The 27,015-nt window shown below is 41.6% G+C and overlaps 1 protein-coding gene across 5 annotated transcripts in view; it reads left to right on the top strand.

The window, feature by feature from the left end:
- Hecw2 (HECT, C2 and WW domain containing E3 ubiquitin protein ligase 2) overlaps nucleotides 1-27,015 on the top strand; it is a 398,421-nt gene that overhangs the window by 281,896 nt on the left and 89,510 nt on the right. For all 5 annotated transcript variants that reach the window (XM_087566111.1, XM_087566110.1, XM_087566112.1 and 2 more), the window contains 5 exon segments: nucleotides 656-806; nucleotides 1,537-1,640; nucleotides 2,112-2,236; nucleotides 10,589-10,774; nucleotides 25,467-25,601. In XM_087566111.1, coding sequence (XP_087422237.1) covers nucleotides 656-806; nucleotides 1,537-1,640; nucleotides 2,112-2,236; nucleotides 10,589-10,774; nucleotides 25,467-25,601 — 701 coding nt within the window.

The following is a 27,015-nucleotide window of genomic DNA, read 5'->3' as shown; positions in this document are numbered from 1 at the left end:
TTATCCTTCTACTTAAGACACAGTTCAACAATCTTCCTAAGCTTCATATTTATCTAAAGTTGGAGGGATGAAATTGTCCTTGGTCTGAAAATACTTTTCTTGCCAGGCGAGATCAGATTGAAATGTGTGGCTAATGATGCTGGTTAATCACTATGAAGTGTGTGGAAGGCTATCTAGCTAGTTTCCTTCCAAAGCGTACGTCTACCACTGTTGTGTATAAACATGCATAGGGAAGTTTCTCCTAAGCGATGAGGGACAGGACAAAGGTAAAGAAGGAAGAAAAAGATAAAATTTGGGTGAAAAATAAATACCATTTTTGAAGTGAAACTCTGAAAAATATTATGATACCAACTGCGTGTACTTTTATAACTGCCACTTACACATGGAGGGTAAGAATGGTGGAAGAGTCTATATGTTTAGAAATTCATTTCTAGAAAAGAGAATTTTGTATCATGCCTGCTGCAGAGACTTAATAAGCAGTAACAACAGTTTCCCAAGTGGACTAGGGAAGGAAGCTAGGCTACACAGTGAGGTATGTGTTATTAGCCACAAATTATAGCATGTGAGAGCGAGAAAACCAGTGTTAAACTTAATGAACCACCTTCCTGGACCAGCTCCTCCTCATCATCCCTCTCGGTGCCTTCCTGCTCTTTAGACTGGGAAGCACGTATTGACAGCCACGGCAGAATCTTCTACGTGGACCATGTAAACAGAACCACGACGTGGCAGCGGCCTACAGCTCCCCCTGCCCCACAGGTCCTGCAGAGATCTAACTCCATACAGCAAATGGAGCAGCTAAACCGGCGGTGAGCGCTCTCAATCCACGTTCACTTCTCTCCTCTGGGGTTGGGCTTTTACATGTGTAGAAGACTTGGCTGTTTCTTCCAGCTGTAATGTCCTGTCACTTAGCTAGATCTGAACTTCTCTTGGAAAAGAAAATAAAGCATAAACATATATACACACTTGTGTTGTTGGGAACTACAGAGGAAATAATCTTAACAACTCCTGTAGTCAGCCACAAGCATTGGATTTTAGTACGGCAGACACGCATTTAGGATTTGAAGCCAAACTTCCTACCTCCAAAATCTTCCCTTGCAGTGCACTTTTTTTTTTTTTTTTTGGTTCTTTTTTTTTCCCGGAGCTGGGGACCGAACCCAGGGCCTTGCGCTTCCTAGGCAAGCGCTCTACCACTGAGCTAAATCCCCAACCCCTGCAGTGCACTTTTATCCACCTAACCTTCAGAGCAGTCATTCTTTGTCCAAACTAATTGCTGTAGAACAGAAACCTGTTCTTTCCTTCATTACAGATGTTTTTTCTTTGGTTAAGCGATGCAGTTGTTCTAAGTTTTGTTACGTTGTCAGGAAAATTATAAATGGTGAGAGGTAGTACTTCAGTGCATTGTCATTTACACAACAGGGAGCTCTTAAGGGTGAGGATAGGACCCCATGAGGCAGCAGTTGAGGCTGGAGGCCTGGGACTTCTGGGCTCTAGGGAGGCTTCAGGAGTTATCATGTAACCCCAGGTTTATGCTTTTAGTTATCAGAGCATCCGCAGAACCATGACGAATGAGAGGCCTGAGGAAAATACTAGTGCTATCGATGGGGCAGGGGAAGAGGCCGACTTTCACCAAGCCAGCGCAGGTAAGAACGAGCCTTCAGCTTTAATTCCATAAATGTAGCAGAAGAACCAAGATTTCTAAGAAACGAGCTGTTCTTTAAGAGAATGGCACTTTCCTAGGATCTGAAGAACAAAATTAAAAAAAAAATCAAAATTCAACACAAGTCTTTCTAAACGCTTAACCTTTTATGAGTTCTGGGGAGAAGTATCACAAAACCAAATAGATGATATGTCACCATAGTCTCTGAGTCTGTGTCAAAATGGAGCAAGCATCTGGCCATTTTTAAGAAGCTATGGATGCATTAACAATGCTCCTAACAACAAGAAATGATATCCACTATCATTTCAGTGTCACTAAGAAATGACACTAAGGTTCATGCATGCATTTTTTTGGAAATATAAAAAACCCATAGTTCTAGGGAGTTGAAGTCACAGCCAATGATGTAAGGACTGCACTGTTTAGTTCTGAAAGCCTTGATGTTCTGTCTGCTTAGACTTCCGTCGGGAGAACGTCCTGCCCCACTCTACCTCCAGATCCAGGCTCACGCTGCTGTTACAGTCGCCCCCTGTGAAGTTCCTCATCAGCCCAGAGTTCTTCACCGTGCTGCATTCTAACCCTGTGAGTAGCAAATCTTGGAGAAACACTGTGGAAAAACAACAGGCCAAAGAAAACAATCCTTACTTGGGGAATGGCCATAGGGATGTCAGAGAGTTTCCTGAATACCTCCTGTGTTCCGAACCCTGTTAAGTACCTCGTGTCTTAAACCACCATGCCATATAAACTTAGTATATGTAACAGACATCCAAAAATCAAACCCACAAAGACAAAAACCTTTGGAACTGACCAGCACAAAAATCCGTTTTCCAAGATGTTGGGTGCCGTCAAGTCCAGGATCATTTTGGTTGGTCTGGAGTCAGGTGATGTCCTGCTAATATCTTCCATGGATGATGGCGTCTTTGAGGGCTGCCTTCAGTTCTGCTCTCAGGAGGCTCTAATTCTACATAGATTTATGCTTTATCTACTAATGAGTTACCATATCCTGATGAAAACCATCATCGGTGATTAGGTTTCAGCAAATGTATGAGAAGGACACAGTCAACCTGTTGTAAGGGGCTCGTCCCAGGAGTCTTTGAGCTCACGAGAAAGGCTGTCTTAATTGTATATGGAGTGACGTAAAGTAAGGAGACATTGCCTATAAGCTCAGCTGGGTAGAATCCATTCACCAGGGCCTGAGCTGAGAAGAGCTGAGAAGAGCCTCGAGTAGAAGAGGAACCAGCAGGAGAGAAGGCAGCTGCAGAAAGTTGCAAAGATTTGGTGGGTTCGAAACTGCAGGTTAGACACTAAAGATGGCCCTGAATGCTAACATTCTCACATCAGTAAGTGATAATAACAGAGAAGTTATTGAATGTGGCAAAACAAATTAAATATCTTAGGGAAATCAGACTAAAGGAGAAAGTTGGCCTGGTCTTAGTACCTGGAGATGTCTGTGTGGTGGCTTCTGCATAAGTGTTTACTGATATTTATGTGTTTCTGTCTAACTTTATAAGCATGTGCATCTATCTGGATTATCAGGTTTATGTCCTCTGTTATGTCCTGGTTTACAGGTTTGAATAAAAATAAAAAGGACTCGGTTAGAGGGCGAGCATGAATAGTATGGTAATTGTCCTCAACCTGTGGGAGGGTGTAGGCTTTTGCACATTTGTCAACTTTTATTAATTCCTTATTATATAGTAGGTACTGAGCTAAGTTCTAGGAACATTTAGGCGACAGCACCTGTGGGTCTTGGAATTCCAGCCATGAAAATACACTCCGGTGTTTTACTGATTATGCAGTAGCAAGGGTAGGGACTGTGAGTGTCTATCTCCACTGGGAATGCACAAGGAAGGGGCCATAGCTGGGAATGCATTTGCAAAGGGTTCCAAAGCCTGAATAGGAGCTTGCCCTAGAAACACTGACATCAAGAGCGCTCTAGATAGAAGGAACAGGGTGTGTAAATTAAGATAGTTATGACTCTCATGATAATCACCGAGGCTGGGTTGCAGTGCAGTCTGGTGCTGGTATGGAGAGAGTCTGGGGCACAGGAAAGTCAGGCTCGGAGCTGGGAAGAGAAAAAAAGACAGGCTACCCGAACTCAAATGTGTGTATAGGTTGATTTTAGGGGGCAGACTTCTGTACAAAGATGAGTAGACTAACATTTAGAATTGTCACAGGACACAAAATCTATCATGCTATACTATACAGAAGGCTTTGGGCTTAGAGTCAGATGACACAAGCTTTTATTTGTTTGTCTGTTTATTAAGTCCCTATGATGTCCCTGGAGTGGTCTAGACTTGGGGAGTAGAGTGGTAAGCAAGACAGGCTGAGTGAGATGGAGGCAGCAGAACAATGACTAATGGAAGAAAAATTTAATAATGTATGGCAGGGGTGAGGGCAGGGAGCTACCAACATGGACACCAGGGGGCTTGGGTGGCCAACAGGTGTCTCCAGGGGAGCCATATCCACACAGTTGCAAGATATCAAGGGACAGCACAACCTCTTTACTAAGCAGAGTTAGGCCTTGGGGACAAGGAGTTTGACATGCTACACAGTAAAGTTCGGAGAACTGAACACACATACTAAATAGAGTGTTTACACGATCTGGGAATCAACTTGGGCTTTACATGAACTTTCTTCTAAATGTGCTTGTTCCGAGGGAGTGACTTGGATTTCTAAAAATTTGCTCTGGATGCTTTGCAGAGAATGGGCCTTACGAGGCAGACACGTGAAAGGCATTTGACTAGGCATAGAAGTGGCTTGGATGAGTGCGTATCACTAGAGAGGCAGACATGCGGAGCTCTGTGTGCTGTGTTCTGGAGGGGAAACGGACATCGCTCCTTCTAACCATTTGCATAACCATATGTGGAGGAAAAAGGCTTCTTTTTGTTTAGGTCACTTGGTCTGCCGAGAGCCCTGGGTTCCAACCCAGTTGAACCAAGTATGATGTATTCCTGTAACTAACCCCAGGGAGAGGTAGAGGGAAGCAGAGGATCACAAGTTCAAGGTCGTCTTTGGCTTAAGCGAGAGCGGGCCTGAGTTACATGGCTCTGTGGTGTAGGGGAGGGGGCTCTCTGTGCATTCGTGTATGTGTGCCTGTGTTTTTTTCTTTAAAATAAGTTTGTCAATATAGAGGAATTATAGGATATGCTTTACAAATAACAGTGAGGATTTTATTGATTTTGCCACCCTTATTAATGGACAGGTGTATTTAGAACAGGAGTGCTTCATGTTGGTAAGTAAGACATCAGTGAAGAGGAAAGCTGCACCCCCAGACTCCTGCCTCTGAGGTCATTGCCTTTTTAGTTGTGTCAGGAAATACACTTCTTCACTTTGTATCTGGGAGCTGCTTCTGATGTAACAGCTCCATTTGATGTGAGGTTTTGTTAGCATCTCTAGCAGGTTCTTTGGTCTACAGAACTTTCTCTTTTCCGCAAAGGATAAACGTTTTAAGACAAGGGCAGTATGAAGACCTGTGTGCCAAAAAGGCGTTAGTGATAACTTGTTTGTAGTCAGACATTCGGCCCACGGTCTGGACCGGTCACAAAACAAGGAATCAAACCCTGGTTTTCCTTAACCGTTTTCTGCAGCATGACTTCTTCCCAACCCCGGCTGAGTTCAGACTACCAGTGACGTCACTGAGTGGAGCGGCTGACTTCTCTGCCTTAGCTGTCAGCTATAAGCTCTTCGTCTCTGCAGTACCATTAGCCAGTTGATGAGCTGTGGTTTTTAACTGGACAGGTTTTTTTCAGATAAATGCAAATTTTTGGTTCCTTGCAGGCTCTGATCTAACAGGGCTGCAGTGAGTCCCAGGAGTCTGTGTGGTCTTTAGTAAGTAAGTAAACATGGCGTAGCTGCATTCCTGGAAGCTGAGGCCTGTGAGCCCTGGACACTGGCAAACAGCAGTTCTGCTCAGGCTTTCCTGAGTACTCTCTTTTCACAAGGTGCTAGCTTTCTCTGCTCTACACTTGGGTGTAATTTGAAAATTCCTTTCTCTGGATAACGCATCTGTAGTTAAAAATAGTCTTCCCTGAAGGTTTTGCTTTTTGTTCCCTTCCTTCCACCCAAACTGTATTCATTAATGGCTAAAAAGATACATGTCTATAAAATTTAAATTCTGTAGATTAGAATCTACATTCTGACTTATATTCAGCATAAATTAAAATTCCTAGAAATTTTCATTAAGGTCTTAGGTATGGATGCATAGGCTTAACTTTTTTACAGACATGTTTTTTTTTCCCCTTATTTGGGGATTAGTAGCAAATATTATAAAGCAAGCTTTCTTGAATTTTTAATTTGCTTTTTATTTTCCTAGTTTTTGACTGAATTATTTGTAGCTAGCGTACAGCTGTTTCAGTATTTACGTTATTGTAAATATTCAACATTCAAAAGAAGTGTTGAGATTTGTAACTCTCCTTGTTTATTAAAACAATTTGAAGAGACAAGTTGCGTTGAAAGGTCAGCATGGAAAGCATACCTCACGTAGCAGCAATTCACACAATGGTCTGTGTTGGCAGAACGAACATAAACAGGTACACAGATGCCATACAGTGAGGAAAACAGAGAGGGTTTGAGGCTTCTCATTTGTGGTTTGGTAACTTTCACACATACTCTACTGCCCTCTTCTGGTGGAGATCAAAATTAATCTAAACTTCCTCAAGACTTTGTTACTCTGCCCAATGTTTTAGAGTCAAGATGCCTGTGTTTGTCTAACTAACATTATATATATATATATATATATATATACATATATATATATGTATATATAATTATATGTAGCAGAATGATATTTACAACATTCGTGCTAAAATTATTACCCTGACTTTTAATGATCTTTAGAAATGCATCCATTCACTCATCTAAATTCCATAAACTCATCTAGTTCTTAATAAAAAAAAGTTGTTTTAAAGTTTATAAATATCATCTTTAATATACTCTGAAGCATCAAGAGTTACTGCTGTTACACAGTACAAGAACTGACAATCTGCAGGGGTTTCTGCTAACAAATGTAAGTTCCCCTCCATGCTATTGTGAAACACTATTCAAAACTTGGTGAAATAATTTAAAAATTAAATGATCTAAAATCAAATTAAGTAAACATAGTATTAATGCAGACCGTGGTATAAAGTACTATTCCCACATACGGCTGGCCTACTCTGGAGCCAGCATTCCCTGCCTTTGTTATGAGTGAGTTTTGTTTAGTGAGTAATGGATAACATCACTGACGCTTGCTCGTATGAGCATGAGAGGCATTGGTAGCCAGTCAGTGAGGTTATTTCCCAAATCTAAATTCAGAGTACCTATGCTTGTACAGAGGAAAGAGCTAGGAAGGAGTGATTCTTCCCATCAAGGAAAACCAAAACTTCATGTTGGTCAGCCGTCCTTTAACACTTACTTGCCTGCTCGGTTACACAGTAACTCCACAGTGGAGCTCACACTCCCACTCCCAGTGAGATTGTCCTGCGCAGTTCCATGAGGTTGTGTTCTAACCTACTGTTCTGGATGAGAAATCCAACCCATTTACCTAACTAGACCACTAGCCCCCACAAGGGAAACGGGGAACCTTCCTTTCTCTTAAAGCAGGGCCTTGCCAGAGTCACCCTCCGCTGAGACCCACTCGGTCAGTCTGAGCCCACCTGCTGTCTCTCAGCTTTGCCGACTGTCAGTTTGTTCTAGCATGTTCTTCACCCTTCTGACTTTTGTTATTCTCCCCATAATGGGCCTGATTGTGAGTGCTCAGGTCTGTGTCCTCAGGGTTTTACACAGGCAGAACTTAGCACATAGTTAATGACAGGTTATGAGACCCCTCAGTTAATAGGAAGTGGGCTGCCAGACCACAAGCTTCAAAGGCTGAAAGTAGAAAATAGTTTTACTACTGTACTTGTCTGTTCTAACATAGCTAGATTGGGAGAAACCCCCCATACTGTCTTTTAATTACATATATCATATATTTCATAATGGCCTTTACCTCTTCAAAGCAATTTCATATTCTTTATTCTACTAGTTTTGAGTCTTACTATGTTATGAAAAATTAGAAGACTTATTATTACTCTCTCATAGTTGACCAGATTGAGGCAAATGAGATCGTTTTGTCACTGCGGCTGTGATAACATAATTTTATGTAAACTGGAATACAAATATTCTTTTAAACATTAGCTGATCTATAACTCTATATGCATATATATACATTATACATTGTATATGTATATATATATACACAACAGTGTATGTGTTATATGTTTATATATATGTTTGTTCAAAAAATTTTATTTATGAAATGTACCTGTCTAGGGAGGGTGTTTTCTTTAGACCCTGACGGTCATGTGAGTGTTTTTTCCATAGACTTGAAAAGGCTGTGAATCTAATGGTTGTTTACTACTTACTAATGAGGGAAAAATAGTTCTTACACTTAATTTACTTTGATAGGTGTTTTTTCCAAGATCAGTCAAACCTGGCACTGCGTTATGTGTCTGAGTGGGGAGGAGGAAGATAAAAGGATATAATTAATTATAAGACCCAGGTAAGATTCCCACGCGTAAGGAGCTGTCCATGCAAAGGGAATTACATCAAGCCCAAGGCTGGCATGGGTTCCTGACCCTAACTGCCACATCCTGCTCTACTGGAGTTCTGCTGCCTCTCCTGAGTAGACAGGAGGAATGTGCTTGGTGCTCTAGATCAGGAATCACTGTGTCCTGTCTACTTGGCACACCCACTTAGAACAATGACCAGTGAAAGATCTCTTCAACACAATCATCATGCAATAATTTCCTCCCAGGGAGCCTTGTTAGAGAGTACAACTTGAAAGGAGCGACACAGACTGGTGTGGTCTCTGGCATTGAAGCTTGCCATGGGCAAGTATGAGGAGAACAGAGCCAATGCAGGAAGCATGAGCCTGTTGGTGTCAGTGAAAACTTCAAGTCAGGGGTAGCCACAGGATTATGGACTAGTCCAAGGTTCTCACTGGCAACCTCCAGATAATTTTGTTAGTCCTCCCTGTTTTTGTGATATCATTTTCCCATGTTCTGTGTCCCTTGAACCCCTGCCTGCTTTGCAGTACTGAGGCTCTGGACCACACAACTGCTTCTAGTCATCAACAACAATTCTCATTTAGACTGGAGGGTTAAAATACTTCAAAGCATTTGAGACTCCAGTTTAAGGAATTAAGATTGGAGAGCAGATCGTTTATTATGGCTAATCGCACGCCCTCCCTTTCTCCTTCTCCCTTCCCTTCGTTCTTCTTCCCTTCTTCTTTCCCTCCCTCCTTCTTCCCACTCTCCCTCATACGTGTTTTGACAGGAAAAATGTTTTAAAAGCAAAGCAAAAACTATCTACAACAAAGAGCTATTAAGAATACTTTTTGTTGTTCACAGAAAAGGACCTAACTCGTGTCAGTGACTTAAGCTAACAGAGGGTTATTCTCTTTCCAAATCAGGTTATTAGGGTTCTCTGGATCCCAACATACTCACAAGCCAAGCTTGAGAGTCCCCACTTCCGTGCTTTCTACACCAAAGGGAAGAAATCTCCATAGGGATTCCCAATGGCTCATAAATTCTGTGAGCTGAATGTGACTACACTGAGGGACTCTGGAGAGATGGCTGCCACATGTATTCATATTTGAATTAATATGACTGAACACAGCATAGACAGTAAATTGTTACTGCATTGACAGTTTCCAGGTACTCTGCTGTCTTTGGGGGTTACTTTGAACTATCTTAGACTGGCAGAAATAACAAAACCCATGAAGAAAAGGCCAAAGACCTCCCCCTCTCGACTCAATCATCCCTAGTACCGCTGAGATGCTGAAGATAGGGGCTGGAAGCCCTTCACTCTATCCTTGAGGAGTAGACTCCAGGGTAGATCATTCCTAGCCTAGTCAATTTCCTGGGTATCATCTTCCTACCAATTCAAGAACACAGATCCCATAGAGGTGTTCTCTTTCTGTTGCCTAGTACATGCATTTGTTGAAAAACCGGTGTGGGGCAGTCTGTGACACAAGCAGTCTTTGCAATCTTTGATAATGAGTTAAAACTGTGGTCAATATTGGGCTGGAGAGATGGCTCAGTGGTTAAGAGCACCGACTGCTCTTCCTGAGGTCCTGAGTTCAAATCCCAGCAACCACATGGTGGCTCACAACCATCTGTAATGGGATCTGATGCCCTTCTCTTGTGTGTCTGACAGTTAACGTGTACTCACGTAAAATAAATAAATCTTTAAAAAAATAAATTTATAAAAAAAAAACTGTGGTCTATTGCAAAGCAATCTTTCTTTTCTTTTGTTGGATGTGGTATTTTATTGAACTTGTGTGCAGCTGTGTGTGTATTGTCAAGGTTGGGGGGCAAACACCCAAACAAAACAGTGGGGTATGGTCTCTAAGCTGTTCCCTGACTGTCTGCAACCCCCACCCCGGGGTCTTGAAATGAGTGCCTCTGCTGTAGTCTCCATGGACATGGCTGACAGTGTGAGCAACTCACCTTGGTAGTGTGTGTGCTTCTGAAGTTCAGATAGAGGGCAAGCATTCCCCGTACAGCTTGGGCTTTAGCACTATGTTCCTAGACTGTCTGAGCCTCTGAGCCAGTGGTCTGGTCAAAAGCTGGAGGAAGAACAAGCTATTGGGGTTCACTGTCATGTGATATATTTAGTCCCACCATCACATACTTATGATTATGCGCTTTGCTAAAACCAGTGCTGGGACCCAATATCTCATGTGAAAGGAATACTCCAAGATACCTGTTCTTTAGAAAGCTAGAAACCAGCTACAGTTTCTGTATGTTCAAGTCTCTTTGCTCTACCGGATGCTTCTCTTGTGGGTCTGGAGCTGTGCTGAAGCCTGTGTATGTGCTTTACATACTATAAGAGAACTGTTATATCTCAAGCAGTAATCAGCATGCCATGGTATACACAGGCAGGCTAACAGACATTCTCTGTTCTTTCCTCCAGAGTGCCTACCGCATGTTTACAAACAACACGTGTTTGAAGCACATGATCACCAAAGTCCGGCGGGACACCCACCACTTTGAACGCTATCAGCATAACAGGGACCTCGTGGGATTCCTCAACATGTTTGCTAACAAACAGCTGGAACTACCAAGGGGCTGGGAGATGAAACACGATCATCAGGGCAAGGTAACCGGAGTGAGCCACCCTAGTGAGCTGCACCCTGAGTGACTGCGGATGCTCTTTCCAGTGAGGTCAAACATTCCATCACAAACAAACCTGCACAGGCCAATATACAATATACTATATACACATAGATAGTCTTGTATGTCAGTAAGAGAAGCAGGTTTGAGAGCCATGTCTCCCTGAATGCTCTTCTATCTGCCCTCTCTTAGCATTTTCCACTGACAAGAGAAAAGAATTCTCAGGCAACACTTCTTCTCCTCAGTTCTGTAACTTGTGGTGTAGACACGTGGGTGAAAAAAACGGTAGTTTTGTTCAGAGAGGGTGCTAGGAATCACTGAGCCATTGTGCAAGACATTGGTGGAGTCTGAGCCTCAGCCTTGTCCAGAGTCCTGGCCTGTTTGTACCTTGAGCAACTCCCTAGTTCATGATGAGAAGCACATAAAAGCCAGGGTAGTGGCATCTGCACTTCCTATTAGATGGGCGAACCAGAAAGCCCAGTATCATCAGGAAGTTGTATGTGAGTAGGAAGTCAGAATGAGAAAGTTAGCTTTTTACTTGACGTTTGCTTGACACCTACTGTGAGCCATGAACTGTTTAAGGGCTTCATAGGTAAACAGAGGCTTCTCCCATGATGACGAAGCAGCATTGCTGGAACCACACTTTAAGATGAAAACAATCCCAAAGCTCATACGGCTCAGCAACCCACCCAACGTTACCAAGGCAGGCTATGGCTGAGCTGTTCTGTGCCCCAGATCATCTGGTTCCATGAACCCTGCATTTGACTGTGACATTCTATTTTCTAAACTGCGGTTTGTCTAACCAACCTCCTTTTTCTTGTCTATATGAAAATATTGATGTTTTATCCTTAAAATGGAGGTTCTCAACCTTCCTAATGCTGTGAGGCTTTAATACAGTTTCTCATGTTGTGGTGACCCCCAACCATAAAATTATTTCTGTTGCTCCTTCATAAATGTAATTTACTACTATTATTAATTGTAATATAAACATCTGAGTTTTTTAATGGTCTTAGGTGACCCCTGTGAAAGGGTCATTTGACCCCAAAGGGTACTGACTTAAAAGGGATTAAAATGGCACTATATATAAAGTACATAACAATTTGAGCTATGTTTGCAAAGCCAGTCTTTATTGAGCACTTATACAAAGTAGATAAGCCATTCACTTCAGAGGCATAGCATTCAAAGAAAAGAGACAGACAAGGGGCAAATAAATACACTTTTTGCCAAGAGTGATTAACAACATATTGTAAATTGAAGCAGAGGACAGGATCTGTGGGACAATAGGGATGGATGGGGTTTTATAGAGGTAGCCAAGGAATCTTCATGATACATGGAGAAGTCAAAAGGACATGAGATGTGAACTGTACAGGGGAAGAGCATTCGAGGCAGAGGAACATGTAAAGTGTGCAGTCAGTGAAGCTTCCCTCCTCTATACTGCAGGAACCTTTTCTTCTTCTCAAACTCAGCTCCTGGCAATCTTATCAGAGAGCCTCTTGGAAAGAGTCAAAGCAGTTGCTATCAAGGCATTTCTTTTAATGCAAGGGAGAACTCACATACTCATTACATTATGGACTTGACTTTTCTGCAGGAGTGGTTAACACATCTCTTATTCCCAAACAAGAGTTTAGAAGTGGCAAGCATGAATTTAGAGGAGATGAAGGGAATGGCTCTGTGGTGATGTCCCTGGACCACAGGTTAAATGGCAGTGGGTCAAAATCATGACAGTGCTACTTCTAAGACTATGAAGACAGAAGCAAGGGCACCTCACCAGGGAGGATGAGCTATGATGCAGTTGAGTTTGCTTCAGTACATTGACAATAAGCTCAGCAACCACTTAGCCTAAAACTCCATAATTAAAGCCAGGTGCTATGGCTCACGCCTGTAATCTCCCCGCTTGGCAGGCTGAACAGGATTGGCATGAGTTACAGCCAGCTTGGGCTATGTGCTGAGTTCAAGACAAGCCTGGGATACATAGCAAGATCCTGTCTCAAAAACAAAATGCCACATTTAAGGAGTGACAGGCTTGGGTGTACAATATTCTCCTCCCCCAACTCTCACTGGTGAGCAGGGGGATGACTATCTTCTCAAATTATTATGCCAAGAGCAAGGACTTGCTTGTGGAGGGCCTCATCTGTCTGTGGTAGTTATTAATATGTCCTAGCTTCCCTATCAGATCCCCTTTGAAGTCTCTTTTATTTGTGTCTGCATCATTCTCCTTCTATTCCAGTGTACTTGTGGAGAAGCATCTCAAAATGAATGAATGAATGAATGAATGAATGAATGAATGAATGAATGAAAAATCACCTGTGCTTTCCTGCAACCATCTTTACTTTGCATGAAGCAAGAAGCTCCCAGGTGCTCGCTCGCTCTCTCTCTTTCTCTCTCTCTCTCTCTCTCTCTCTCTCTCTCTCATCTCTCATCTCTCATCTTTCTCTCCCCACTCTTCTGCTCTCTCACTAGATATACCTCTTTCCATTGGCCTTATATTTTTCCCTTTATTTTTTATCTTGTGTGTATGGTTACTTTGCCTGATCTTATCTCTGTACCCATGTTCATAAAGTGCCCTTAAAGGCCACAAGAGGGTATCAAGTCCCCTGGGATTGTAGTTACAGAAGGTTGTAAGTTTCCATGTGGGTGTTGGGAATCGAATCAGGGTCCTCTGGACGAGCAGCCATTGAGCTATCTCTCAGGCCCTCCTTCTGAGCTCTTTTAGTTAATTCATAGATTGTTTTGGATTGCTTACATTATATATTTGTGATGTGTTTTTGGTCTTTAATTTTGAAAAGTGTGTGTGTGTGTGTGTGTGTGTGTGTGTGTGTGTGTGTGTGTCCGTGTGTATTATTTTTAATTAGACACTGTGAGATTTCACAGGAACATAGATCCATTCAGTTTGCTATGGGAGTAATAAGGTGTAAATCAATTCTTAAGTAATGCAGATGAAGGGAATGGTATAGAATATTCACGTAAGATTAAAAGGGATGGAGCAATGGTTAAGAGTCATGGCTGCTCTTCCAAAGGACCCTGATTCAATTCTCCATACCATATGGAAGTTTACAATATCTATACCTTAGTTCCAGAAGAATCCAACATTCTCTTCTTTTCCCCTCAGACATCAGACACATGCATGGAGCATGTACAAACATTCAGGCAAACACTCATATACATAGAATAAAAATAAGCAAGTCAATAGATTATAATGATTAATAATCAAAGAGTAAGACTATCACACTAAATTTTGCATTGAGTGTGGAGAGAATATCTGCCCTGGGTAGGTAAAGAAGTTGAGACCCTCAAATACTGCTGGTTAGACTACCATTCTATGCTTCTACCAGCTAATCTACAGATTCATTGTAATCCCCATCAAAATTCCAACTCATTTCTTCATAGAGTTAGAAAGAGCAATTTGCAAATTCATTTGGAATAACAAAAAAACCCAGGTTAGCAAAAACTATTCTCAATAGTGAAAGAACTTCTGGGGGATCACCATACCTGACCTCAAGCTGTATTACAGAGAAATAGTGATAAAAATTGTATGGTATTGGTACAGAGAAAGGCATGAAGATCAATGGAATAGAATTGAAGACCAGAAATGAACCCACACACCTATGGTCACATGATCTTTGACAAAGGAGCTAAAACCATCCAGTGGAAAAAGATAGCATTTTCAACAAATGGTGCTGGTTCAACTGGAGGTCAGCATGTAGAAGAATGCAAATCAATCCATTCTTATCTCCTTGTGCAAAGCTCTAGTCCAAGTGGATCAAGGACCTCCACATAAAACCAGATACACTAAAACTAATAGAAGAGAAAGTGGGGAAGAGCCTTGAACACATGGGCACTGGGGAAATTTTCCTGAACAAAAAACACCAGTGGCTCATGCTCTAAGATCAAGAATCAACAAATGGGATCTCATAAAATTGCAAAGCGTCAGTAAGGCAAAGGACACTGTCATTAGGACAAAATGGCAACCAACAAATTGGGAAAAGATCTTTACCAATCCTATATCTTATAGAGGACTAATATCCAATATGTACAAAGAACTCAAGAAATTAGACTCTAGAGAGTCAAATAATCCTATTAAAAATGGGGTACAGAGCTAAACAAAGAATTCTCAGCTGAGGAATATTGAATGGCTGAGAAGTACCTAAAGAAATGTTCAACATCCTTAGTCACTGGGGAAATGTAAATCAAAACAACCCTGAGATTCCACCTCACACCAGTCAGAATGGCTAAGATCAAAAACCCAGGTGACAACAGATGCTGGAGAGGATGTGGAGAAAGAGGAACACTCCTCCATTGTTGGTGGGATTGCAGACTGGTACAACCATTCTGGAAATCAGTCTGGAGGTTCCTCAGAAAATTGGACATTGCACTACCTGAGGATCCAGCTATACCCCTCTTGGGCATATACCCAAAAGATGCTCCAACATATAACAAAGACACGTGCTCCACTATGTTCATTACAGTCTTATTTATAATACCCAGAAGCTGGAAAGAACCTAGATGCCCTTCAACAGAGGAATGGATACAGAAGATGTGGTACATCTACACAATGGAATACTACTCCACTATGAAAAACAATGACTTTATGAAACTCATAGGCAAATGAATGGAACTAGAAAATATCATCCTGAGTGAGGTAACCCAATCACAAAAAAACACATAGTGTATGTACTCCCTGATAAGTAGATTTTAGCCCAAAAGCTCAAATTATGCAAGATACAATCCACAGAACACATGAAGCTCAAGAAGAAGGATGACTAAAGTGCAGATGGTTCAGTCCTTCTAAAAAGGGGGAACAAAAATATTCATAGGAGAGATATGGAGACTGATGTTTGGAGCAGAGACTGAAGGAATGGTCATTCAGAGACTGCCTCACCTGAGGATCCAGCATGTATGTATGTGTATATATATCCACCAAACCTAGACAATATTGATGAAGCCAAGAAGTTCATGCTGACAGAAGCCTGATATAGCTGTCTCCTAAGAGGCTCAACCAGAGCATGACAAATACAGAAGCAAATGCTAGCAGCCAACCATTGAACTGAGAACAGGGTCCCCAGTAGAGGAGTGAGATAGAGAAAGGATTGAAGGAGCTGAAGGATCTTGCAACCCCGTAAGAACAACAATACCAACCAACCAGAGCTCTGAGGGACTAAACCACTGCCCAAAGAGTACACATGGACAGACCCACAGCCCCAGCTGTATCCGTAGCAGAGGATGGCTCTGTTGGGCACCAATGGGAGGATAAGCCCTTGGTCCTGCCAAGGATGGACCCCCAGTGTAGGGAAATGTCAGGGCAGGGCGGCGGGAAGGGGTGGGTGGTTGGGTGAGGAAACACCCTCATAGAAGAAGGGGGTGAGGGATGGGATAGGGAGTTTATGGACAGGAAACTGGGAAAGGGAGTAACATTTGAAATGTAAATAAAAAATAGCCAATAAAAACATTTTTTAAAAAAAGAAGAAAAGAAATAGTCTGGGAGTTTCCAGCCAGATTCAGTGAGTAGCTGCCATTCTACATATATACCCAAGATAAATGAAATCTCCTCATAAAAACATGAATTTTTACATTCTTAGCTGTATTACTCATAAAAACAAGAAGTTTGAAATAAGCTCAATGTGTATTAATGAATAAATAAAATGTGGCAGATTGATTTGCTGGAATATCGCTTGATACTACAAAGGAATGAAATCGATAGCATGCCACAACACATATGAAGTTTGAAAATGTTTGCTAAGGGAAAGAAAGTACTCAAAAGGTCACATATTGTGACATGTCCAGAACAGGCAACCACAGAGAGACAGAAAATAAATTATTGGCTGCTTGGAGTGGTGGTCAGTAGTGCTAATGGGTATAGGATTTCATTCTGGAGGAAAACGATACTAAACTTAGGTAGTGGCCATGGTTACCCATCTCTATGTCTATACTGAAAGAGTAAAACACATACATTAAATGAATGAATTGCGTGGTGTCTAAATTCAGTGTCAGTAAAACTGGTTTTACAATGAATAGACTCAATTAAAAGGAAGAAATTCCTGTTTTTAGCTTATAGGTTCTATAGATTTTGCCTTCCTTAATCTCTGAGGATATGTTACATGGTTCTAAACTGATTTAATATCCAACTATATGGTAATGTTGTAAGTGCTCTGATAAACAATAGAGTGAATGGCTTGCATGTGTACCATTGTGGAGGCTGAGGTATTCAGGATCTATTTACATGTGTCCAGGTGTCCAGCTGGGGTGGGGTGGGGAGAGCTGAATTCTCATAAACTGCAAAAGTCATAAGGTAGCTTTCTGGGGGCTTCTTTGAAGCAGCGCTGATCCCTTTCATGAGGGTCCCATTCTCTTTTGGTTATCACCTCCCAAAGGTGATATCACCTGTTGCCCAAGGCTGTCACTTCTTGGAAGTGAAGATGGGGTGTGAGAGGGCACACAAACTACTGTGTTAATGCTTCTCTTTCTTAACGTCATTTGGAGAAGCCTCTTGTTAAAATTCTACTACATTTGCTTTAGTCGTGCCTTGTTGCTCTTTCCTTAGTTACTTTAATTTTGTAACTTTGAAGCTGACAATTAATCCAGGTTTAGTTTTATAAACAATCATCCAAGAATATTGTGATCACCATCGGTATACATCTGCTGAGTTCAGGGTCCAGGGTTCTTTCCTAACACATGGATGTACCTATATTCTCCCCATACCCCACACTCTGAGATCTGGGTAGCGGTGCTGATGGTTAGATGGCACGGCTCACAACTTGTTCAGCATTAGACTTATTAAGTTTCAGAAGATAAAATCATGTCTGTGTATTCATAAGCCCTTAGAAGTTATTTCCTTTGGGGGCATCAGTAATAAGACGTACACTGACATCTACAAGGTGAACTGGTGGCTATTGCATATGGACCCCAGAGCTGCCAACCCTAATCCTGCTCCCCAACGAACCAGGTGGAGATCTGGGCAGAGCAGGGATCTTAATACAATGTATGTAAACGTATCAATAATAAATATTATGAAAACAAAGATATTTTACTCATGAATGAGTCCTTACTTGATCAGTGAGTGCTCAGTGAATCCCAAAGAGCATGGTAGACGTAACATCAGTGTCTCGTTCTTCATAAGGGCCTGCATCTCCCTCTACCATGGTGGCCCTTGGAATGGCCTTTCACAGTAGGGTCTGTCCTTGTCTTGTTTTGGGTTGTGTGTGCTGTTCTTGGCCACTGCAGCACAGTCTGGCCTGGAATGTTTGCTTCTGCCCGAAACACCTTTGGGGATCAGGGTGGATTCCCTTGTAGAGTCTCTTGTCCTCTTAGGAATCAATGACTTCTTCTTGTGCTGCCTGTGTATTCCTCATCAACCTTGCTAGTTGAATCAGGTTATAAAGACTATTCTGCAAATGCAAGTAGCTTTGAACGTAGGGCAGATGCATAGGATGGCACAGAATGATGGGCTTCAGAATAAGGCAATCAGGCACACCTCCTCCAGGTACTGCCGTTTAATCCTGATCCCCCTACTTCAGATGATTAGGATTATGTGGCAGGCAGGTGGCATGCTTCAGAAGTAGAGGTGTCTGGTGCCAAGCCTGATGACCTGAGTCCAGATGATGGAATGAAACACCCACTCCTACAAATTATCCTCTGACCTTCACATAAGTGCCCCATACACACACCTCACATCTAATAAAAATTGTTCTAAAAGTTTTATGTCACAGCACTGGTCTAGGTTCTGCAAGATAAGACCCCAGTCTAGGGTAGTCTGCTTCTGACATGGGATACATGGAATTTTCATAATGAAAATGGTATTTGAGCTGATTAAAATGAGTTATGAAGTGAGAAAATAGGAATGAGGAAATAAAATCCAAAGGGCAGACACAAGGCAGGAACACCCCAAGCAGATGTGTCCTGGTTCCCATGCAGAGATCCTGGGTAGATTTTAACTGACCTGTGTCAGTGCCATGAGGTCAGTAAGCCGCTGATTACCAAAGGCCTCTGGCTTCTGGTAATTAACTTCTACTGTTAGCAGCAGGGGATTAAGGACAAAAAGGCTTGGGCTGGAGAGATGTCTCAGCTCTTCCAGAGGTCCTGAGTTCAATTCCCAGCAACCACATGGTAGTTTACAACCATCGGTAATGGGATCTGAAGATAGCTCAGTGTAGTTATAAATATAAAATAAATAAATCTTAAAGGAAGGAAGGAAGGAAGGAAGAAAGGAAGAAAAGAAGAAAGGAAGGCAGGCAGGTTCAATTGCTAGGGTTCTATTCTCTTTGACTCAAGGGTCCCTGGCTAGCCAGGTGAGCAGCTTGGAGTTTTTTTGGATGGGGCTAAGCCCCAAATGCCACATTTTATTTCTTCTCTCTGACAATGAAATTGTGACATCATCAATTTATCTATACAGCGTTACTATATGAGAGTACATCTTGATGTTTATCTGTAAGAAAGTAGTCCAATAGGATAGGCTGGTGCCCACGAATCATTATGTAATAGTGACAGGAAAGGCACATCACCAGTAAGAAGCAATCCTGGGATGAAATCTCTAAGGACCGGCATCTCAGAGCTCACCTATTACAGGCCATGCAAAACAGTGGGCCAGCTCCAGAAAACTCACTTTCATGCCTTAGCCTTTTCAAGGTGGCTTCTGACAACAAAGAAACTTCCAAGTGATATGTCATAATCTTTGTGTTTTTTAAATAAAACCATAAAGCAATCATAATAATTTTTGCAAAAAGTCTTTCCCATAGTGTGTTGTTTTCACCTCTAAAAATCAGCTGTATTATCTCCCAGCTGATCTAAAAATTCATTTTTATATCCAAACTTTGTAACTCTGGGAGCTGTGACTTTGAGAGTGACTCTGAGCGTTTTTGTATGAGAATGATGTAAACATCCAGATGTAATGACCACCAATGTTGCAGTTGTCTTTGGAGGAAAAAAAACATGAGAACAAAAATAAACATTTGCCTGGTGGAAGTTACTAAGGGCTGGAGATTCTTGTTTAACCAGAGGCAACCAAACTGTAGAGCTGTTTCAGTCATCCCAGGGTTGGCTATGATTTCCATCCTACGTCAAACGTATAGTCATTACTTACTGGGTCGGGTTCTATTCAGCTCAGTGAATAATAGACAACTTAATATGTAGAAGTCTCACGTGGATTCAAAAGCAAAAACAAAAAGCCACAATCCTTTTGGAATATAAGCTCTACTTTGCAAAATATAGGGTGGTTGTTTTATTTTTCTTTATTTTATTTACTTGACCAAATCATTGCTTTTCTTTAGTTGTTTTTCTACACATAGTGTTGTGGGACTCAAGCTATCCAGAAGGACATGGAATGAAGCACCAGATGTATAGATAGTTCACTGCTTTTAAGGACCCCCTGGACTAATTTTTAAGTGGTAAAGGATATCAAATCAAAAAAACCCACAGGGAGATAAATATGATCAAAATATATTAAATACAGTTATAAAAAGTCACAGTGACACTTGTTATTTTGTATAATTAATATGTTAATAGATTTCTGTTTTAAAAACCGCAGATTAACAAAGAATGAAAATGGTAAATGAGGTTGTTTTTCTAGGGCTGTGTGTCATTTTGAGTGAGAGAACTGTACAGACTTGGGTGTTGTAGATGTTGCTGAGTAAAATCCAAGTTCTTGGAATCTGAAGGAACTGTCTGAACCAGGAAAGATGAGCCTCCCTTTCTCTCTTTTTAAGTTACCCTCTTGATGTGCATTGGAATTTTAGAAATGTTACTTTCAGATTCTATAGTAACGACTCTCTTTCCCATAGAAAATGTGTTGATTTGGATAATTCCATTTTTACCCTTCAGCAGTGATGCGATAGTAAAGGAGAGAAAGCAAACACAGGAGCTGCGGCCGTCTGTGGGGCTAGGGTGGGGTCGGGGGGGACAGCTCTGTGCTTTGTCATCTTTACACGGTCCTTTCATATGTCTTCCCTGGCTTGCCAGATACTAACTGGAAATAATTCCAAGCTTGCTTAGCTTAGATTTGTGGAGCCTGAGGTTAGTATTTCTTCATAAATACCGACGGCTTTTTCTTCGCTTAAAATAATCGAAGTTTTGTTTTGTTTTCTTTTTAAAGAGAAAGAGAATTGTGTAAAGAGAGAAACGTGTTTTGTTTGGCCTCACTAAAATGCCACTTGGCTCCAACCGCCCCATATTTTTTCACTCTTAACTGTGCCCTGGAGCTGTGAAAGGGCAGATGTTTTAAAACGAGATTTTGAGTTTGAATCTTTGCATTCCTTGTCCTTCTTCTGTTGTTGCTCTTAGTCGACCCAGCGCCGTGAAGCTTGACTGCCTTTCCTTAATGAAACTTAGCAGTAGGGGAACGGTCTTGTTTAAAACGGGCTCTGTGAGCAGCTAATTTGAAAAGGACTTATTTCTTCAGATGATTGCTTTTTAAATGAAATTTCAGACAGTTACATGTTAGATACTCAGAAGTAATTGCAGGGTATTCAAAAGTTGTGACATGAAAGTGACCCAATTTTTTAAAAAAGGGACCAGGTCAACCTCATTGCTCATCTGAACTAGTTAGCGTTCCCTGTGGAAAGTGATCCACTTCTCTGACATAATCGATGTGTGTCACCGATGGAACCAGCCAGCCTACAAATTTCACAGGGATTTTTCATGCTTCATCTGTATTTGCTTACTCATGGTGGTACTAGAAATGAAACCCAGGCCCATTTCACTTTAAAGTCACCTACATTTTTTAGCAACCTGACGGTGACCTGAGTCACCTCTTTTACAAATAAGCTAACAAGGCAAAATACTAAGGAAACCCATCCAAGTTCACACAGAGGGCCCTGAGCAGAGCTAAAACACACACACACACACACACACACACACACACACACACACACACACACACACACAGAGGTATTCCTGTTTCCTGTTACTGCCCTCGATCTGTAGCACTGAGAGATTTTCAAGACTGTTCCTCTCACTGGAACTGGAAAGACGTGTAGACAATACACACATTCCATCTGACTCTGAAACGGAATCTCTCAGGATGTACATTGAGCACCTCTTTCCTGCCCATGGCCATGCCTCTGCCCGCCGTGTTAACAGTGAGAACTGGACAGGTCCCGTGGATCGTGCTACCACACCAGGAGCGGCGTTCTCAGCTTGCAGCAGTAGAGAGGCCAAGCGCTGCTGTGGGTGGCTGTGCTTCTCAGCCCAGTGCAGGGGATACTTCAGTGCTTTTCCAAAACCAAGCTGGAATGAGGTGTGAGAGAAGCCAGAGAAAGCAGCATAGAAGAGCCTATGAAAAGCAGAGAGGCAGAAGGAAAGAGTCCTCATTCGGTCATGGAGTCAGATGAAAGGTGGGTTCAGGTTCCCAGCTTTGTAGACTCCAACTGTATCCCTGAAACCTACAACTGTGACACAACTGTGTTAACGGTGACCAATGTCATTATTTGTTAAGTAAGGAAGACCTTTCGTGAGGATGGCAGCTCCAGCTTGGAGTTTAGAGAGTACATGCATGCTCTGCAGTGGGGCTTTCAGTGTGACCGGCTAGGATTGGCGTGTCTGTCCCGTGATAGGAAAACCCATACAGAGTTTATTCCACACACAGAAGTTCAAAGGTGAGCGAGCTGAATTTACTAGGAGATTTCTGGGGCTGCAAGAGCCCCCTGGTTCTTTCTATCTCCTGCTTATCCACTTCTATTGTCTTAGTGTGTCGGCTGTTACAGTCTGTCTTTAGAGAACAGGGGAGAGGGTGAGCAGAAGGACTGACCAGTGTCCCTGGTGAGGAGGCTTCTGACAAGTGACGTATTCCACTTAGTCTTGACCCTCAGATACGAGGAGACTGGGATCATTGCTTTCACTGATTCTCTAGGGATCGCTGTGCATGGACTGTAGCAAGAAACTTTGGAATGTTTAGAAAAGGCTTAAAATTCAAAACTATTAGTCATGATAATGACAGTAACTCTTATTTGAAATGCCATTGAAATTGTGTTTTCAAATGTATATGGACTTTCTCATTAGTTTGTATAGGTGTGATGTCATAATTTAATAGGAATGCTGTCGCAATATAGATGTGATGTCATAATTTAATAGAGAAGAAAATGGAGCCTTAAAATATTGGAGGCAGCTTGCCCAAAAGTACATTAGCAGTGAATAGCAGGGTGTCCTTCTCCGGGTCCTAAGTATTCAAACCAGATTAGATTATATTAAATGCAAATGTATTAGGAAGCAACTCTCAGGCTTCCTCACTGGCCTCAAAAAGCAAGGCTAGGGAAGTCACCATGGGGTTCAGGGCGGGGGTGGGGGTGGATGGGGGGAAGGACATGTGCACAAAGAAAGGAGAGAACACAGGAGGAGGAGGAGAAGAGGAAGAATAGGAAGAAGAAGAAGAAGAAGAAGAAGAAGAAGAAGAAGAAGAAGAAGAAGAAGAAGAAGAAGAAGAAGAAGAAGAAGAAGAAGAAGAAAGAGGAGGAAGAAGAGGAGGAGGAGGGGAGGGGGAGGAAAAAGAGGAAGTAGAGGAGGAGGAGAAGAGGAAGAGGAAGAGGAAGAGGAGGAGGAAGTGAGCATGCAAAATGTCTGGATTATATAGGGAAGAGCCTCTGGGGAGGGGTAGCCCAACCCAGGGCTGGAAAGTTCACAGTTAGGGCAGGGTATGCCAGGTAGGAACTTAGGGATGCTCAGAGAACCTAGAGGCCAGGTCTGCTTTGGTATGTAAGATACGTAGCTCAGTAATTTGTCCCTGGGTGTGAAACCAAACATACTTGATTCCTTTTAGTCTGGGAGTTTATTCATATCTATAATTTGAATTTCAAAACTTCCTCTCCTATTTATATTCTTACCTTCTCGACTTTCTCATAACTTACGTTCCATATAACCCTTTCATTTCTTTCTAATTTTTCCACATATTTAACTGTTTTTGTGTTTTTCAGAAGTTTTAATTCTTGGTTAGTTAGCTGCGAGCTGTCACCTTGTACTCTCGCTGGGACTCTGTTTGGAGCTCTTAGTTATTTCTTGAGTGCTTCTCTTCTCTCCCAGGTCAGCCCTAAAAGCTATTGAGGATGATAGGGTGAGTAAGAAATGGTGCCTTCCCTCAAGACATTTACATAATTCTTTAGAGAATGGGTTTTAAACAAGCCTGTTAACATCAAATTAGGTTCTGACACTATATGCAAATCAGTGCTGACCTACATGCAGACACCCATTTGTGCTTGTAATTACAAGTGCATCATGGTGCCTCTAATCACCACCCATCTCTTGAGAGCATTCCTAAGGTACTACATAATTAGGCAATACTATTTTAACACTTTTTGAATTTTTCCTTAAGTAATACATTGTGATAATATTATATACTATATATTATATCTTTCCTTATATTACATTTGTAATAAAATCTTCTTGATTTTAGTTTATACAAAAAAAGAGACGTGATATCTGCTTTGTAGAGGCAGGAGTAAAACATGCTTATTTGTAAAAATGATTGCTACTTCATGGCTCTTTGAATAAAGTCAGGAACGATGAACAGGTGTATAAGACACCTAGATAAAGTAGGGGCTGGCATGAAATTTGAGGCCAGAGCTTGTCAATACAAGGCCATGAGGACTGTCACTCATGTGCTTTTCCCTGAGAAACAGAATGTTTCATCTCTTAAATTGGAGAAGACCTACTTAGTTTTTGCACTTAGAAATCCCACAGTGTGAGAAGGGACTGGAAACATTCTTGCTCTGTGGTTTTTCTGCTTTGTTCTGTGATACTTTGATTTTGTGGGGGTTTTTTGTTTGTTTGTTTTTGTTTTTGGGTTTTTTCTTGTTTTGTTTTGTTTTTGTAGGAACCCTGAAAGTGTTTGGGGATGACTTAGAAACAGTGGGTAGCCAATAGAAACTTTGTTTCAGAGTAATGATGGCATCAAACTGCTGAGAAGAAACAGTCTTATAAAAGGCTTAGTAATAAAAATATTTAAAGGTATAAACAACTGAGAAACCACTGTACTTACATAAAATGAGTGGTGCTTAGGGGACACTGGGAAAATGGAAGAGTCTAGAGGCTGACTGCATTAGGGAAAAAGGAGGTGTGACCGTGACGTTTCAGATGACTAGAAATATATAATAGCCAGGTATAAGAGGAACCCAGCCGCAGCAGTTAAAGAAGTTCGAATGCCCCTCTGCCCATTGTTATGACTGTTGTTTTGTTTTGAAACAATCCCTCCCTCCATATGGCAGGGTAGCCTCCACTTAGGATGTTTTCGCTCCTCCAGTCAGAGTGTTGGGATGGCAGGCATGTGCGACCACACCCAGGTCCAAGCGTCCACCCCGTGGCATCCTTCTCGGAGCACATCTTGATGACTATCTTTTAGAGCATTTTCTAAAACCTAGTATAATGTTCCTTCCTGCTTCCCTCATTCCAGATCCAGATTAAGTGTGTCTTTCTCTTTTCCATTTCTTTTTTTTTTTTTCCCTTCAGAGCTGAGGACCGAAACCAGGGCCTTGTGCTTGCTAGGCAAGCACTCTACCACTGAGCTAAATCCCCAACACATAGTCTACCATTTCTTAATGGATATATGTAAAAAATTCTTCCAAGGATTGGAAATTATGAGAAAACCAATCCAAGATCATTCCTCAGAAATGGGTCATTTCCCGACCGTGCAATATTCTGGGTTGGCTGAGACATGTGTGTAGTTTGTGTTGACGACTCTACTGATGTGGTGGGTTGTATCCTAGGCATTTTTTGTCGACCACAACTCCCGAACCACCACGTTCATTGATCCTCGGCTCCCACTTCAGAGCAGTAGGCCCACGAGTGCGCTGGTTCATCGACAACACCTGACGAGGCAACGCAGTCACAGCGCGGGTGAGGTGAGTCCTGGCCCCTTAGGGACCGACCAATTGATTAATATCGGACAGGATATGGTACTTTGTGAAACTGAGTTGCCTTTTGTTGTTTGCTTGTTTTGGAGGTTTTCATTTGTTTGTTTGTTTGTTTGATTGATTGATTTAGTTTCAGTGTATTATTTAGATGCTTAAAAAGTTTTAGAATGTTGACAAAAATACCTCTAGGCTCGATTGCAAATTTAATGCTTGGGGGTATGTGATAAAATATTGAAGAATAAAGTTTCATGTTTAACTCAGAGATAATTGAAAATATGCAAAATGCTCACAGAAGATAATAATCCCTTTGGATACCCAAGGATAGTCTCATAAGAAAAAAAAAATAAATGAATGAGTTTTTAGTGGGCTAAAATGCTGTCAGCTACAGAGAAGAATATCTTAAATGAGGCTTTCTGGATGTTATTAAAATATTTATCCAAGGATGAATCTATAGCGTTGTGGGATCGTCTAAAATTAGAATGTATTTGCCAGAATTGATGTATGTATATGATGGTTGCCCAGAGAAGATGGTCTGACTAAGTGTGACAGAACTAACGACCCACTACAGTCTACTGTGGCATTTGCAGTGGTTCAGGGTAACCACACGAGGGCTCTCCAATACCCTAGCCCAAAACACACAAAGATCTCATTTCCCTTTTCTTTGAACAACTTAAAAACATAAGTTTAAGCCTTGTGTGCATACTATGGCTTCTAAGAATTCCCTTAGACAAAAGGAATTAAGGTTCCTTTCCTGCCTGCCATTTCTAAATGCATATCATATTTCCAATATTATATTGTTGGCCAAATATTCTGAAGGCTTTCTTATAAGAAAAAAATTATGAGTGCAATAAATAACTGGATTAAAGTCATCAAAATTCCACTCAAGAAATTTCCCCCTCACGTTCACTCTGCTTTAACGTATCATTTGTTCACTGTTTATAGAAGGACATACATGAGAAGCTCATATAAAAATGATATATAAGTCTAATGCAGGGTGAGGTATGCATGAAAATATTTATGTTTTATGAGTAGCCAATAAATCTTTATCTTGCTGTCCTGTAAACCATTCTGGTGATCTGGAGGACACTAAGAGCATTCATCTTACCAAATACAACTGAACTCTGACCCTTGGACTGTGTGTGGATGTATAGTGCAATTAGGACGCTGCCTGGCTTTATCACATGGACAGTGCACTTTAACTATGACATCACAGGCTGAAGGGGGCTGTTCTGTTCAGTCAGGACAGTGTTTCTGGGAAAGCATACTCAAGATTAATAGCTAGACTTACACTTTTAGAACATCTGGCTCAGAACTTTGAATTACTTTCATGGTCTAGGGGTACCCAGTCATGGAAGAAGGCTTCCCAAGAATAAATTAGCAACTTAATGAAAATCTCTCTTCT

The sequence above is a fragment of the Rattus norvegicus genome, chromosome 9 (assembly GCF_021556685.1).
Source record: "Rattus norvegicus strain SHRSP/BbbUtx chromosome 9, alternate assembly SHRSP_T2T, whole genome shotgun sequence".
Lineage (NCBI taxonomy): Eukaryota > Metazoa > Chordata > Mammalia > Rodentia > Muridae > Rattus > Rattus norvegicus.
The sequence above is the reverse complement of the archived record's forward strand: the minus strand, read 5'-3'. Positions and strand labels throughout refer to the sequence as shown.